Source organism: Benincasa hispida, chromosome 11, assembly GCF_009727055.1.
Source record: "Benincasa hispida cultivar B227 chromosome 11, ASM972705v1, whole genome shotgun sequence".
NCBI lineage: Eukaryota > Viridiplantae > Streptophyta > Magnoliopsida > Cucurbitales > Cucurbitaceae > Benincasa > Benincasa hispida.
The window spans coordinates 56,804,919-56,821,871 of record NC_052359.1 but is presented as its reverse complement, the minus strand read 5'-3'; the positions used below and the strand labels follow the sequence as shown (position 1 = coordinate 56,821,871).

The window sequence follows — 16,953 nt, the reverse complement described above, 5'->3', positions numbered from 1 at the left end:
AAAGATAAAAGATAGAAATAATGCAATGCATATTAGTTTTTCTAGTATACATATATTCTTCATCCGTATTCTATTATTATAATTGAAACTAACAAGTTGGGAACCAATCAGAAACTTAATAATTCTTTTAAGTAGTTTTTTTTAATCAAATACTTCATTCATTTTATTTTTAAAAAAATACTTAGATGTTGACGGGACTAGATCGTACTTATATCTGTGCAACTCACTCATTGTCCAATTAAAATGGATAATTTTTTATTTTTTATTTTAAATTAAAGAGTTCTTTTCTTGTGGTGTAATAAATGACGACGGCATGTGGATAGCAACACCTAATCATTTCTCTTTTATTTTCCTATATGTCATATTTTTTTCTCTTGTAACATCATTCCTAATAGTTTAGACTAGCCTAGATTTATAAAGTTTCCCCACCTATTAGCTTGTCCTTCCTTCAATTTTATATGAAGAAAAGGAAAAAAATTAATAAATACTGTTTATAAACTTAAACATGATGTGGTTAAATAAGTCTCTAAAATTTAATCATATCTTTAAACTCGTAAACTTTTAATTTTATATTTAATATCTTCTTGACATAATTAATATTTTATTATAATTTGTTCAACTTATCGAGTAGAAAAGGTTTTACTAAATATACATGTATAGTATAAATTAAAGAACCTGTTTAGGAATCTGTTCAAACAAAAATAAAAGTTCACCGAGTAGTTTCTTTTTATAAGTGAAGATTCAAATCTTGGATGTCAATAAAGAAACAAATGAATGTTTACAATATTTAGAATTCAATTTAAAAAAATAAAAGTTGACATGTTTAATTTAGGTCTGAATTCTCCCTCCCTCCCTCACCCATTTTTGAAGGGTTATTACCCCATGATCCTATTAATTACCAATTGAAATGGCCTCACAATCAATTAGTACAAACCACTTGTTGTTACAAGAGAAATTATAGCTATTCTTTTGATCCACGAATCTCTCTCTCTCCAATTTTATTTCCTTTAAATTCCTCTCCTTCCCCACTCTCACCATCACACCTTCCTCCATTGCCTACTCTGCTTCTGCAATCTTAGCAGAAGCAGAACAACCCCTTTTTTTTCTCCTAATTTCTGCTCCAATTTCCAACCACACGCACAAACTTACGGAAATGGAGCAGCTCTCCACGGCGGCGTTTTTCCCCGGAGCATTCCCAACGCCCGGAGATGGCATTCCGGCTCTGCTCCTTTTTTTTTGGGACGCCGTCAGAGCACCATTAATAGCTCCTCTGCTTAGGGTTATAATGGTGATTTGTTCTGCATTGTCAATAATACAGTTCGTAGAGAGGATTTATATGGGTGTCGTGATCATTGCAGTGAAACTGCTGCGTCGGACACCGGAAAAACGATATAAATGGGAACCCATTAAAGACGACACCGAGCTCGGAAACTCTGTTTACCCTATGGTTCTTGTTCAAATCCCCATGTTTAATGAAAAAGAGGTGGCTCTGTTTTTCTCCCCTGTTTCTATCCCCTGTGTTTGTTGATCTCTCATATTGACATGGGCAATCTTCACTTGATCTTTAGGTTTATCAAATGTCAATCAGAGCTGCTTGTGGACTTTCATGGCCATCCGATCGATTCATAATTCAAGTTTTGGATGATTCAACAATCCCAGCAATCAAGGTAGAAAACAACAAAAACTCATCTTAAAACAGAGATTTTTTTCCCCCCTTTTTTTGAGAATGACAAAAGAAAAAAAAATGGTTGAATTAGGATATGGTGGAGCTGGAATGCAAGAAATGGGCAAGCAAAGGGATAAACATAAAGTATGAAGTAAGAGATAATCGTACAGGATACAAAGCAGGGGCTTTGAAAGAAGGGATGAAACGAAGCTATGCAAAAGAATGTGATTATGTTGTGATATTTGATGCTGATTTTCAACCTGAATCTGATTTTCTTCATCGATCTATTCCTTATCTCATCCATAACCCTCGACTTGCCCTCATTCAAGCTCGATGGATATTTGGTAAAACACTTCCGTCATTTTTCTTTCTTTTTCTTTCCAATTCCATGCTTGATCATATTGTTATTTTTGAGGTAAGTAATAATTGTATTGGTTCAACTAGAAACAGAAACTGTGGTAGTAACTAGTAAGAGGAATCCTCTGTTTTCCCGTTTTAGAATTGGGGGGTTGGTAAAAGTAGTGGATCCCAACTTTTTTATAACTTGCATTAAAGTGTGTTAGTGGATAAAAATTGCAACACTTTCTCTAGGTTTAAAGTAAAATGTGATATCCTCTCCAATCATTAATAAATTTGGTTTATAACCTTATTCCTTGTATGTCACCTATACCATGTTCTTTAAAATTAAGAGGGACATGTTTCATAAATTTATAAGTTAAAAAAAAAAAAAATGTTTGGAACTGCTTTTTAGTGAAAATGGCTTGATTGACAATGCACTCCACCCTATTTTAAAAATAGTTTTCATGTAATTGTCCAAAAAGGTTGTGGCCAAAGATTTGAAAGAAAAATATTTGAAGAATTCTAAAAGAAATTCCTTTTGTATAAATTGCACTCCACCCTATTTTAAAAATAGTTTTCATCTCCTTTTTTACAAATTGCACTCCATCATGTGAATTGAACGTGATTCATCATGGTTTATTTATTCTCTGTATTGTGAGCATACTTTAATACTGAATGGTGGAGCTCCTCCATTTCACCCACCATCATCCACTCTCTCCGACTAAAACGGCCGAAATTGCTTTTGGTTTGGTCGGAAGATCTGTGCCGCCGGCAATAGAGGCACTGACTTGAGGATTATGCTCGCCGGTTAATTTCCAGCTATGTTATTACAGTGAACTCTGACGAGTGTATGATGACGAGACTTCAAGAAATGTCGTTGGACTACCATTTCACAGTCGAGCAAGAAGTCGGCTCCTCCACCCATGCCTTCTTCGGCTTCAATGGTTTGTACAAACTATCTGTTTTTCCTATCTGAATAACTCGGCATTTCTCACTCTAAAATCATTGCTTGATATTCCATCTACACTAGGCACGGCAGGAGTTTGGAGAATTGCTGCAATCAACGAGGCCGGAGGATGGAAGGATCGAACCACAGTGGAGGACATGGATTTGGCTGTGCGAGCCGGTCTCAAGGGCTGGAAATTCTTGTACCTCGGCGACCTTCAGGTAACATTCTGAATTCTAACTTGTAAAATCTTTTCTTCTTAAAGATAATCAAATTCAAACACTGATGTCTAATGTTCTACTCATGTCTGATACCTATTTCATACCACTAGGTTAAAAGTGAATTGCCGAGCACTTTCAAGGCCTTTCGTTTCCAGCAGCATAGATGGTCTTGTGGCCCTGCAAACCTTTTCAGGAAAATGGTCATGGAGATTGCAAGAAATAAGGTATCCTCGAACATCAACGTTACTCGTGTTTAGCTTTGTGAATCAAATTAATGTCGAAACTGGGCTGTAAAAATTTTAAGCTTCTGGGCAATATGCTGAGATATGGGAATTTGTTATTGCAGAAAGTGACGTTGTGGAAGAAGGTGTATGTGATTTATAGCTTCTTCTTCGTCAGGAAGATCATAGCCCACATCAACAATTTTCTTTTCTTCTGTGTTGCTTTGCCAGCAACTGTTGTGGTGCCTGAAGTCGAAATTCCCAAATGGGGTGGTGTGTATATTCCTACAGCAACCACAATTATTAACGCAATCGGGACTCCAAAGTATGTTTCTTCTCAAACTCCTACTGTTAGAACAATGGACCTCCATATTCATAAGTTTGTTTTGCAATGCTGTTAAAAAATTCTAAGATTTAATTGGGTTGTTTCAGATCATTCCACTTGACGATTTTCTGGATCATGTTTGAAAACGTAATGTCATTACACAGAGCCAAGGCCACCATCATCGGCTTATTAGAGGGTAGTCGAGCAAATGAATGGGTTGTCACTGAGAAGTTAGGAGATATTCTCAAGGGGAAAACAGCCCCAAAAACAACCAGGAAACCAATGTTCAGAATTGGTGATAGGTACTTTTGACTTCTTCCCTAACAACTACAAACAGCCAAGTAAACATTACCACGACTCCAAACATCCCCTTTATCACTCATATATAGAAGTGAATGTTGAATAATTTATCTCGCAGAAGTTAAACTTTCTCCTTCAACTCTCAGTTAACAAATGACCATCTTCTACAACTACTGTCTTTCTTAAATAACCCGAGCTTTGATTTTATGTATTGACAGAATTCATCTGGCGGAGCTTGGGGTTGGGGCCTATCTTTTCTTTTGTGGATGCTATAATATGCTCTATGGGAAGAACTACTTCTTCGTTTTCCTTCTTGTCCAATCAATTTCATTTTTCATTGTCGGATTTGGGTATGTTGGCACCATTGTTCCCAGCTAGGTACCTCAACCATGATGTAGATTCTAGTCCTTGTTTTAGCTAAGTTTTCCGGGAAGCTTTTTTGGTCCACAAAAGCAAAGATGGAGCAAAAGGACTGAAAGGAAGCTAGCTTGTGAATATAGAAGAAAAAGAAAGGAACGGAGATTGCAAAAGATGTAGATTAGACTATGGATCCTGGACTCCTGGTGGAGCTGAATTTTTTTCTCTTTTGGCTCTTGTTAAGCTTTTCGTTTTCTTCTTAGTTGTTTGACAAGAATGAAACCTTCATCTCTTCACGGTCCAATTCTTCCCTCCAATGTATGCATGGGTTCAAACTTTTAACCCGATTTTGATCAACTATGAATACAAGTACTCTTAGATGCTAATTCAGTATGAATATTTAATACTAGTGTCTCATTGCTAAGTGCTAAGTAAACCCAATATGACACAATCAAAGGATTAAATATCAATAACTTCAATAGCATCAACAAGCGAATAGTGATTTGATTAAAACATTTTGAACTTTGGAGATGAAATTAAAAGATGATATAAAAACTTCACTGAGGCAATTGAAGTTGCTAATTCAGTATGAATACCTAATACTAGTGTCTCATTGCTAAGTGCTAGCTAAACCGAATAAGACATAATCAAAGGATTAAATATCGACAATTTCAATAGCATCAAGAAGTGAGTAGTGATTTGATTAAAATATTTCGAACTTTGGGGATGAAATAAACTTCACTGAGGCAATGATATATTTATTTAAAGTAAAACAACAGAGGAAAATTCATGTTCTTCCTGATCTCCCCCTTTGAGGTAGTTAAGTCAGAAGTGAGTTCTTTGAGGCATTTGGTCGAACAGATCACAGGTGCCCCAAATTAATCGAGATAGAACATGGAAGCATAAAACCCAAATCAGAAAAAAGAGAGACCAATGTAAATTCAGAACCATGAAGATGAACCAACTCAGAAATTTATTCCAACAGATGCATTTGATCTCATTTATTCGCCAAAATTGAAATTACTACCCTGTGAGTGAAGCAACAAACAAACAGAAGGAAAATGATAGAGTCCAATAGAAGAAAGAAAGGAACCTCCCTATCTTATTCTTTATCTCAAATTCAAAGAACTTTGAGGATATCCTCAGCACTACTGAAGGTAAATGCACCTCCTTCCTCCAAATTCAAGACCTTCACGACTCCGTCCTCAGCCAAAAGCGCGTAACGCCTCGACCTAACGCCCAATCCCACAGGCTTGTCGCTCAAATCCAGCTCGCAACCAATAGCCCTAGTGAAATCCCCATTCCCATCAGACAACAACAGAACCTCATCCTTGATATTAAGGTTATCCTTCCATGCCTTCAACACAAAGGCGTCGTTGACTGAAATACAGGCGATAGTGTCAACGCCTTTGGCCTTAAGCTCGGCCGATTTCTCAACGAAACCGGGAAGGTGCTTCTGAGAGCAAGTCGGGGTGAAAGCACCAGGTACGGCGAAGAAGACGGCTTTCTTGCCTTTGGTGAGGTCGGAAACAGTGGTGGTTTGAAGCTCCCCGGCGGGGTCCAAGTAGGAAAATGTGGAGTCGGGAAGTTTGTCGCCGACGGAAATGGTGGCGGAGATGGTGAATTTGGAGGTGGGAGAAGAGGAAAATTTGAGGGGTTTCGGGGTGATGCGGCGGAGGGATTTGAAGGGAAGGGAAGAGAAGGAGAGGGCGGTGGGTCTGGAGGAAAAGAGAGAAGTGGTAGCCGAAGAAGAAGAGGAGAAGGAAAGAGAGAGCCTTGAAATGGAGAAAGAGGCCGCCATTGTTGTGGAGAGGGATGAGTTTCGAGTGGTTTCGGCTTTGGCAACAACCTAACAACGCTTTCAGGCGGAAACTACAATACAATGAAAAATCACGATTAAATGTGGGGCGCCCTATTCAATTCACTGCCCCGATTTTCTTTTTTCTTTTTTCTTTTTTCTATTTCTTTTTTTTTTAAATACATTTTGTTATTTTAAAAATTGTAATACTTTTGCGTTTTCTTAATTGTCACTTTTATTATCAATTATTTCAATTCTTTGTTTTAATTTATTTTAGCTTTATGATGTGGAGGTTAGAACGATTAATTTATGTCAATCATACTTTACATTTATACAAGTATACATTGTTTAATGATACTTCTAAAATTTTCGATAATTTAAATATACTTTCTTCTTGAAATTAGAGGTTCAAATCATCATATCTTATTTTACTAAAAAAATTATTTATGTATTTTTTAGAAAAAAAAAATATTTTTATCCTAAAATTTGGATCTAGTTTTCATTTGGTTTATAAGTTTTAAAATGTTACTTTTATAGTTAATTTTGAGTTAAGGTTCAACTTAGTCTCTAAATTTCAAAATATTACAAATTTATCATTAAGATTTGAATTGTATTTCAATTTGATCCCTAAATTTCAAAATTTATATTTTTAACCTCGATTTTTCAATAAATGCTCATTTTTTGTCTTTAATATTTAATGTCTATTGATTTATTTAACATAATCAATATAATTATAATTAATGGAGTTTTATCATTTTTCATCATTGTTACATTTAAACTTAAAGTTTTCCTATAGATATTAGAGTCAAAGACCGCAAGTGGGCACTTCATAATTTTTTATTATAAAAAAAACAAAGTTAAGAGTACAAATCTTAAAATCTAAGAGCCAAATTAAATAAAATTCAAATATTAAGGATAAAATTATAATATTTTCGAATCTAAAAACTAAATTGAAATAACTTAAAACAAAAATGTTGAACCTTATTTTAAAAAAACATTTGGTCATAAACTTTTGACTTTAATTTTTAGTCCCTTTACTTTCAAAATATTCATTTAAATTCCTCTACTTCTTATTTTTGTTCACTTTATTTATTATATTATTATTATTTTGTACTTACAAAACATCTAATTTAATTTCTATGCTCTTAAAAGTGACGATTTTAATTCTTATTTGACAAAATTTTAACACATTTAATGAATCAACCTAACATTATGATCAAAAGAAATAAGATGAAAATGAAAATTGGACTAAAAGGATCTCTCTTTAAAATTGTGAAGATAGATTAAATTGAACAAAACTGGAAAGAAATCAAAATGAACCAAAACAAAAATATATATATATGATGAAAAAGTAAAGAGAAGAGAAAATGACACACACTTGTTACGTGGAAAACCCTAGTATAGGGAGAAAAAACCACAATGCAGAGAACTTTATTATAATAATGTGTTACAAAGTAATGCACAGAGGCTACAGTTTAAATAGAAAAGATGAAACCATAGGGAACACATGAAAAGACAAAAATGCCCCTAGGGCAAATATTCTATTTTTCTACACTCCCCCTCAAGTTGGAGCGTAGATATCAACGAGACCCAACTTGCTAACACATGAGTCAAAGAGTTGTCGTGATAGTCCTTTTGTGAGTACATCTACAATCTGCTGACTGGAAGGAACATAGGGAACGCAGATATTTCCATTGTCAAGCCTTTCTTTGATAAAATGTCTGTCAATATCTACATGTTTCGTTCTGTCATGTTGAATAGGGTTGTTTGCAATGCTTATAGAAGCCTTGTTACCACAATAGAGTTTCATTGGCCCATCATGACTTTGGTTAAGATCAATTAGGACCTTTTCCAGCCATATTTCTTCACATATCCCAAGGCTCATGGCCCTATATTCAGCTTCAGCACTACTTCTGGAAACCGCCCCTTGTTTTTTACTCCTCCACGTAACAAGGTTACCCCAAACAAACGTACAGTAGCCCGATGTTGACTTTCTGTCGAATACTGAGCCTGCCCAATCAACATTTGTGTAGGCCTTGATGCATCGTCTGTCTGACTTTCTGAACATTAATCTCCTGCCTGGAGAAGCCTTTAAATATCTCAAAGTTCATTCTACTGCCTTCATATGTTCTTCATAAGAAGACTGCATAAATTGGCCAACCACGCTTACTGCATGCGCAATATCTTGTCTCGTATAGGAGAGATAAATGAATTTCCTAACCAAACGTTGATACCTCTCTTTGTTAATTGGTGCACTACTACTCAGATCACTCAGCTTAGTATTTGCTTCCATAGGAGTATCAACAGGTTTACATCATGTCATACCTGTCTCTTTAAGCAAATCTAACGTATACTTTCGTTGAGAGACAGAGATGCCTTCCTTCGACCGGGCCACCTCCATTCTGAGAAAATACCTTAACCTTCCAAGATCCTTAATCTCGAATTCCTCAGCCATTCTTTTCTTCAATCTATCTATTTCTAAAGCATCATCCCCCAAGATTACAATGTCATTAACATATACGATTAGAACTACCATTTTCCCGGACACAGACTTATTTGTGAACAAGATGTGGTCTGAATGTCCCTGCCTGTACCCTTGTGATTTTACAAATGTAGTAAATCTGCTAAACCAGGCCCTCGGAGACTGCTTCAACCCATATAAAGATTTCTTCAGTTTACAAACTTTGCGACTGAACTGTTTTTCAAATCTTGGAGGCGAACTCATGTAAACTTCTTCTTCTAATTCGCCATTAAGGAATGCATTCTTCACATAAAATTGGTGCAAAGGCCAATTCTTATTAACTGCAACCGAGAGGAGCACATAAACTGTGTTTAACTTTGCTACTAGAGAGAAAGTCTCTGAGTAATCTATCCCAAAGGTTTGAGTGAAACCTCTAGCCACTAACCGTGCTTTGTACCGGTCGATTGTACCATCAGGTCTATACTTAATAGTAAACACCCATTTGCACCCAACTATCTTGAGTCCTTCAAGAAGAGTGACCTGTTCCCATGTGTCGTTCTTCTCAAAAGCTTTCATTTCTTCTATGGCAACGGCTCTCCACTCAGGGATTTCCATAGCTGCATATATGTTGCCCGGTATCGAAATAGTATCGAGGCTAGTAGTTAACGAACACCGGAGACAAGTTACTATAAGACATATAACTCTACATTGGGTACTTGGTATAAGACCTCGTTCCTTTCCTTAGAACAATAAGGATGTCAAGAGAGGCATCATGATCTTTTTGTTCTTCGGACTTCTCGTCACACTTAGTATCTAGCTTTTTCTTATCTAGGTCATTCTGATCTTCTGACTTCTCATCATCATACTCAGTATCCTATTTTGTCTCATCTATATCTTCTTCAACATTTTTAGTCTGAACATGGGGTTCATTACTGCCATCACCCGTACCAGCCACATTCTCAGTACTATCACTATTACTGTCAGTACAATTATGGTGATCAGTATCCACATTAGTCACATTCTCGGTGCTGTCTCTGCTTACACTACTTTCAACACAAGTATTATCACCACATATGTTATCATTATTAGGACTAGAAAGCTTCGTACCAGAAACTGTCACTTGTTCTGACTCATGTACTGGAGCCAGAAAGTGATTGGCAACACTATTTCCTTTCTAAGATTCCTCCTATAATACGTGATCCGTGGAACTTGCTCGGTAGAAAGAATAGGAGCATGAAGAATTGAAGCATTGACACTTGTGTCGGGAATGGACTCATGAATGTCTGGCAGGCACGAACTTAGACCCCAGTTGGACTCTTCACTTATACTCTTCCCCGGAAGAAGACTAAGGGGGAAGAAAGGATGGTCTTCGAAGAAGGTGACATCCATGGAGACAAAGTACTTGCGAGAAGAAGGATGGTAACATTTGTACCCGCGTTGATGAAGGGGGTATCCCACAAAAACACACTTCTGAGCTCGAGGGGTAAATTTAGTTCGATTAGGACCATGGGTATGGACAAATACAACACACCCGAACACACCAAGTGGAACATTAAGGGTAAGACGGTTATCAGGATATGACCTTTGAAATAGTCAAAAGGGGTTTGGAACTTTAAGACCTGAGAAGGCATTCGGTTTATTAAGTGACCTACTGTCAAAACAGCATCGCCCCAAAGATATGACGGAAGGGATGTGGATAGCATGAGTGACCGAGCAACTTCAATTAGGTGACGGTTTTTCCGTTCAACCACGCCATTTTGTTGCAGGGTATAAGCACATGAACTTTGATGGATTATTCCTTTAGAGGCAAGGAATTCCCCAAGGTTATTATTAAAGAATTCCCGACCATTATCGCTCCGAAGAATGGTGATTCTTGAGTTGAACTGGGTTTTTATAGAATTGTAGAACTGCTGAAATATAGAGGTGACTTCGGACTTATCAGTAAGGAGGAAGACCCAGGTCAACCTAGTGTGGTCATCTATAAAGGTTACAAACCACTGTTTGCCAGTAGTGGTTGTAATCGAAGATGGACCCCACACATCACTATGAAAAAGGGTAAAGGGTTTTGAAGGTTTATAAGGTTAGGGTTTGAACGATACGCGAGGTTGTTTAGCTTGGACACACATATCACATTTCAAATTAGAAACATTAATATTATGAAATAAATGAGGAAATAAATATTTCATATAATGAAAACTCGGATGACCGAGACGAAAGTGCCATAACATATAATCTGTCTCAGAATTGAAAAAACAGGAAGACAATAAACTAGTCCTATCATAAATCCTAGAGGAGGTATCTTTAGTAAGGAAATAGACCCCCCATCATGCCGACAGTGCCAATTGTCATCTCCGAGTTCAGATCCTAAAAAATAGCAGCATCGGGTGAGAAGATAACACAACATTTCAAATCTCTGGTAATCTTACTAACAGATAGCAAATTATAGGAAATTTTAGGCACATGTAGAACATCTTGGAGAGCAAAACCCTCAAAGGGTGATAAACGGCCTTTCCCAGCCACAGGGGTGAAGGGTCCATCAGCGATCCTGATCCTTTCATTCCTAGCACTCGGGTAATAAGAAAAGAATTGGTCGAACGTGCCAGTTAGATGGTCCGTAGCTTCTAAGTCTAGAATCCATGGTTTTCTACCATTTATACTAACAAGGCCACAAGAGTGATGCGTACTTGATTGTGCGATGGCGCTGACACCCACTATACTAGAGCCGTTATGACTCGTCTTCTGATTTTGTGGTTGATGACCAGCTGTAGATTCACTTGCTAAAGCACGTCTAGGTTCTAATTGTCATGTTTTACCATTTGAGGGACAACCATGAAGCTTCCAGCATTGCTCCTTAGTGTGCCAGGGTTTCTTACAGTGTTCACAGACCGAAAGAACCTTTCCATTTTGTTTGTCAGTTCTTAACACTTTAAACGCAGCAAAATCTGTTGATTTAGTTATTGGGTTATTTATGGCATTAGACTTATATTTCTCAAGACGGATTTGAGAACATACTTCCATTAAGAAGGGAACTGGGCGAGTTCCCAAAATTCAACTTTGCACAGCATCAAATTTTGGGTTAAGTCTTGCCAAGAAATCATAGATCCGGTCCGTCTTTTCGGACTAATAGTACAAAACTCCTCCACACGAACAGCTCCAATTCAATTCTCAATATAAATCCATCTCTTGCCAAATCACAGACAGCTTATTGAAATAAGTTGTGACGTCCATGGTCCCCTGTTTACATTTATGGACTTGTTTACAGAACGCATACAGACGAGCTCCATTTTGTCATGAGGAGTACAACTTTTTCACGCCCTCCCAAATATCCCTTACAGTAGTAGCATACAGTAAGGGTGTTCCAATCTGGGGTTCTATACTCCCTATTAACATAGATCAGAGTAGAGAGTCTTCTCCTTTCCATACGCATTCCTGAGGGTCGCTTGTCTAGGTTTTGGTATTTCTCCAGTCAAATACCAAAACTAATGACGACCCTCGAGAGCCATTCTCATAGATTGGGACCACGAAAAATAATTATGGCCATTTAATTTCTCTTCTAAAATACAACTAGCAGGATTCCCAGAAAATAATTGAGCTGCAGATAAATTAGGGAAAGAGGTTACCTGTCTTTCTAAATAATTATAGCCATTTGGAATAGTTCCAAGCGTTTCTCCAAGACTAGCCATCTGCTGCTGTATTGACTCATTCTGCTGTTTAATATGAAACTGTAACTGAGCCAACTGTTCTTGAACGTAATCAGATCCGCTTGGCTGGAAAGGATTAAAACCGCTTGATTGAAAGGAATTGCGAGCGATTCCGACAGCCATATGTGACGACGGCTTGAGAACATGGCTTGAGAGATCGAAGCTCGTGGCTCGGATCGGCACTGACTCACGCAACTGGGTATCACATCTGGACATCAAAGCCTGCTATCTAACTCCGTTTATCTCGTGTGGCTGGACATCATGGAAGAACAACTGATGGGCATCGTGTTCATCATGCAACTGGGTATCATCCGACCGATGGGTATCACGCAACTGGGTATCATCCAACGATTGAAACGACGATGGTTGGAAAGTTTTGTTCAGCTGGGACTTCGAAAATCGAAAATTGAAGGCTTGGAGGTCAGGTATCATCTTTGCAGGCTGCTGGACATTGAAAATCGAAGGGTGGAAATTCACGTGTGGCTTGGACTTCATGGACGGTTGGAACTTGAGCATCGACGGCTGAGCATCACGTGCGGCTAGAACAACACAAGCATCTGCCTGGACTTTAACACTAGCGACGAGGGTCGACACGTGCAGCTCGGACTTGACCGAGATTTGTTGGTTTTTTCGATCATCTCCATAGGCGACTGGCCCGTGCGATCCGATCTGTTCGTGCGGCTGACTAGGGCCGAAATCAACAGACCTGTGTGATCCGAAGCTTAATCCGTGTGGCTTGTCAATGACTGATCCAATCATCTCTTGAAATTGGGGCATCAACATCTGAAAATACCGTTCCATGGCTGTTTTATCGACAACTTTGATTTCTGTATTTGTGGTGTCAGATGGTCCTTATGATTCTCCTGTTGGGTTTTCCTCAATTGTGGTCAGGATTTCATCTTTCTCTGATACCATGATGAAAAAGTAAAGAGAAGAGAAAACGAGACACATTTGTTACGTGGAAAACCCTAGTACAGGGAGAAAAAAACACAATGCAAAGAACTTTTATTATAATACTATGTTACAAAGTAATGCCCAGAGGCTACAGTTTAAATAGAAAAGATGAAACCCTAGGGAACACATGAAAAGACAAAAATGCCCCTAGGGTAAATATTCTATTTTTCAACAATACATATATATATATGGAACCAATATAGTAATTATATTTTTAAACGTTGATGATATAACTATTTGTATTTTTTTTCCTTTTGAACATTGATAATGCAACTATTTTGCTTTTTCAAATTTGGAGTAAAATGCTACCATTCAAAGATGATGATGATGATGACAACAACAAAAAATCTGAATAATAATTGTTACTGCAGTGTGATTGACTAATATTATCATAAGACTGTGGTATGGTTGGCTGATTTTATTAGAGGCAAAACTCGAGTAACATGTCAACAACATTGTTATTAACATTGTTGCATGCATGACAACAGATTCTGCAAAAGTTTTTTTTCATATCTGTTTATGTGATTTATAGATTTTCGTATTTGTCTTCCTTATTTTCCTGTAGAGAATATTTATTCTCTCAAGAAATATATTTCCATAGCTAGCCTTATTTATATCATACTCTTATTCATTTTTAGGGTTAGCCACCTAATTAGAAAAGTGTATATTGAGAGTTTTAAGCTTAGGGTTTGTCTAAGCCCTAACCTCTATGTATTGTTATTAAAAATCTTTGTATTTGTCGTTGAGAGTTTTGGTTTAACAACCATTGTAGAACTTGGGAGGAGTTTGATTATATTGTATTTAAGGGGAGCCTAAGTACGTTGAAGATGATGAAAACTGATATTTAAGGGGAACCTAAATATGATGAATGTGAAAAGATCTCACTTTTAAGGGAAGCCTAAGTATGTTGTATTGAGGGAATCTCGTATAAAGCTTAAAGAAGCATTATTATGGAAGTGAAGGGAGCTCAAAATTAGAAGGAGCCTAAGTTGAAACTGAAGAGAAAGCTATATGTAAGTCATTGTAGAGAGAGTCTATCAGATAAGTACTTTCTTTATAATTGCTAAACTCTTTAGAATGAAGTTTCGTTCTACCCAAGCATATTCCCACCCCCCCCCCCCAAATGTATAATTGACCAATCTCTATGTCGTTATTTTTATGTTTTTTTCATGTTGCCCACTTGTCATACATATTGTTTGTGACATCGTGCTTGACATTGTATTCTATGTTAGATCCACCTAAATTTTCATTTGGTATCAAAACGAATTGACTGCTAGTTCATTGAGTATTCAATGGAGTTAATTAGGAAAGGTAGATCAACCACTCGTCCTCTTATTTTAGATGGAACGAATTACTCATACTAGAAAGCTCGAATGATTGCTTTTCTCAAATTTATTGATAGAAAGCCATGGAAGGCCATTATGACTGGATGGTCTCCTCCTCAAGTTGCTGATAAGAATGGAGTTGTCAGTCCAAAACCTGAAAGAGATTGAACAGAGGCTGAGGATGAAACTCCCGTGCCCTGCATACAATCTTCAATGGAGTGGATAAGAACATATTCAAATTGATCAATACTTGTGTTTCAGCAAAGGAGGCTTGGGATATACTTGTTGCTCATGAAGGAACATCTAAGGTGAAGATGTCAAGGCTGCAACTCTTGACTACCAAATTTGAATATCTAAAGATGCTTGATGATGAAACTATTCCAGAGTTTAACGTGCATCTTCTGGACATTACCAATGAATCTTTTGCCCTTGGAGAGAAAATTTCAGAGGATAAGTTTGTTTGAAAAGTTTTACGCTCCTTACCTAAAATATTTGATATGAGGTCATGACTATTGAAAAGACACGTGATATTGCCAATATGAAAGTTGATGAACTATTTGGATCCCTTTGAACATTGGAAATGTCTCTTGAAGGTCAATCTGAGAAAAAGTCCAAGGGAATTGCATTACAATCCTTAGTGAGCAATGAAAGTTCTAAGAGCAAAACCAAAGAAACTGATGAAAATCTAGCTGAATCAAATTCCCTTGTGGCAAAGTAATTTAGCAAAGCTCTTAGACGATGGGACAGACATTCAATATCCTGTAGAAACTAGGTGTCCTCCCATTTCAAGGACATTAGTAACATCAACAGTAACATTGATCTAAAGCTCTCAAAAGTTCCTACAAGGAGGATAGAAACTGACAAAGGAACCAACAATAGTCAAGGTATTAAAGGGAAAAATTTTAGATGTCGAGAATGTGAGGGATTTGGACACTTTCAAAATGAATGTCCAAACTTTCTAAGAAGATAAAATAAAGAATATTCTGCTACCCTATCAAATGATAAAACCAGTGACTTCGATGAGGAAGTTCGAGCTCTTATGGAAAGTCTTTCTCTTGAATGTTCTAATGTGTTTGATCATTTTAATGAATGTATTTATGTGGCAGGAAAGGAAACAGAACAAAATACAGTTACCTCTAGAAACTTTTCTTTTGAAGAAGTCTATCAATTGTAGATGGAGGACTCTAAAATCTTGAAAATTCAAAAGAAGATAATAGAAAAATTAATTGAAGATAATCATCGTCTATTAAGCATCATTTCTAAGCTGAAGAAAGAGTTAAAGGCGTCAAAAGTTGAACTTGAATTGATGTCAAAATCTGTTTGCATGATGAACTCGAACACCGATGATCTTAACATGATTCTATCCTCTGACAAGTAGGTTTTTGATAAGTGTGGCATTGGGTTCAAACAGAAGGGTAAGTGATTCTATAAAGGTGAATCATCCTTGTTAAATCATTTTGTTTCAGCCCATGACTCTTCGATCTCAGTCATTTTGTCAAAGACAAAGAATGTATCAACATCCACTCGAAGTTGCAATGAGAAACAAAGATGGATTTTTTATTATTGTGGAAAGGCAGGACACATTCGTCCTTATTGTTTTCATTTGTTCAGAAGAACTAGTCATTTACCTTCCTGGAATTACACTAGAAAGACCTAAACGGTTTCCAATCCTGTCAAACCAGTACATAGATATAAATTTGAATGAAGAATTAAGAAGTATGGATCTTCTTCTAAGACTCGATGCCAAGTGGCGTTCACTTCTCTTCGTTCCTCAATAAAAGAAGAATGTGTTGAGATTGATGCCTTAAATCTCGTAGATTTTGTAGTTTGTAATTATAATGTAAACAAATTATTTATCTAATATTTATTTGACATTTAGTAGCATTAACCCATAAAATGAATAAACTAAAATCCAATGTTATCTTTTGTAAGTTAAACATGTATGTGGAGACATATAGGTGGATCATGTTTAAGAGATAACTTGTTATAGTAGTTGGATAAGACTGGGTACCTTATCCTTGTGACACTACAAACACGGCCTACTTTGTAGTTGTTACAATTTTTGTAAAGTGCTATAAATAATCTGATCCTGATTATTCACGTGGAGACATGTGAGCAGGGGTGTTCTATACAAAGAGTTTGTATAAGACCAGGCCACGAAATGAATAGTCTCACTATATAACACCATTGATAAAAGAGACTTATATTTCACCATGATGACCATAGGTGACTTGACCTGAACCTTAAGTGAGTTGTGAACCATGCCTATAAAGGCGGTCCTTTTATTTACATAGGTGAGAGTGGCCTGTATCGATTTATTATGGCTTCCATTTTGGGGA

At 36.9% G+C, this 16,953-nt stretch overlaps 2 protein-coding genes across 2 annotated transcripts; one reads left to right on the top strand and one right to left on the bottom strand.

The window, feature by feature from the left end:
- Window positions 1–1,008: 1,008 nt before the first annotated feature.
- Window positions 1,009–4,958, top strand: LOC120092024 (glucomannan 4-beta-mannosyltransferase 9-like). The gene is made up of 9 exons (XM_039050216.1): window positions 1,009–1,483; window positions 1,569–1,667; window positions 1,758–2,010; window positions 2,839–2,949; window positions 3,036–3,172; window positions 3,283–3,396; window positions 3,519–3,718; window positions 3,826–4,020; window positions 4,237–4,958. Exons 1-9 carry the CDS (start codon window positions 1,154–1,156, stop codon window positions 4,394–4,396), a joined length of 1,599 nt encoding a protein of 532 aa, XP_038906144.1. The 5' UTR covers window positions 1,009–1,153; the 3' UTR covers window positions 4,397–4,958.
- Window positions 4,959–5,327: 369 nt separating this feature from the next.
- Window positions 5,328–6,264, bottom strand: LOC120092025 (peroxiredoxin-2E-2, chloroplastic). The gene has a single exon (XM_039050217.1). The coding sequence runs from the start codon at window positions 6,174–6,176 to the stop codon at window positions 5,496–5,498; it is 681 nt and encodes a 226-aa protein (XP_038906145.1). The 5' UTR covers window positions 6,177–6,264; the 3' UTR covers window positions 5,328–5,495.
- Window positions 6,265–16,953: the final 10,689 nt, after the last annotated feature.

What these genes read in the sequence shown, in the direction of transcription:
- LOC120092024 (XM_039050216.1), top strand. Translation starts at nt 1,154, where the DNA reads ATGGAGCAGCTCTCCACGGCGGCGTTTTTCCCCGGAGCATTCCCAACG. An exon ending in CAACAATCCCAGCAATCAAG is followed by an intron (nt 1,668 to 1,757) that starts GTAGAAAACAAC and finishes TGGTTGAATTAG; the next exon opens with GATATGGTGGAGCTGGAATG. An exon ending in AACGCAATCGGGACTCCAAA is followed by an intron (nt 3,719 to 3,825) that starts GTATGTTTCTTC and finishes GGGTTGTTTCAG; the next exon opens with ATCATTCCACTTGACGATTT.
- LOC120092025 (XM_039050217.1), bottom strand. Translation starts at nt 6,176, where the DNA reads ATGGCGGCCTCTTTCTCCATTTCAAGGCTCTCTCTTTCCTTCTCCTCT.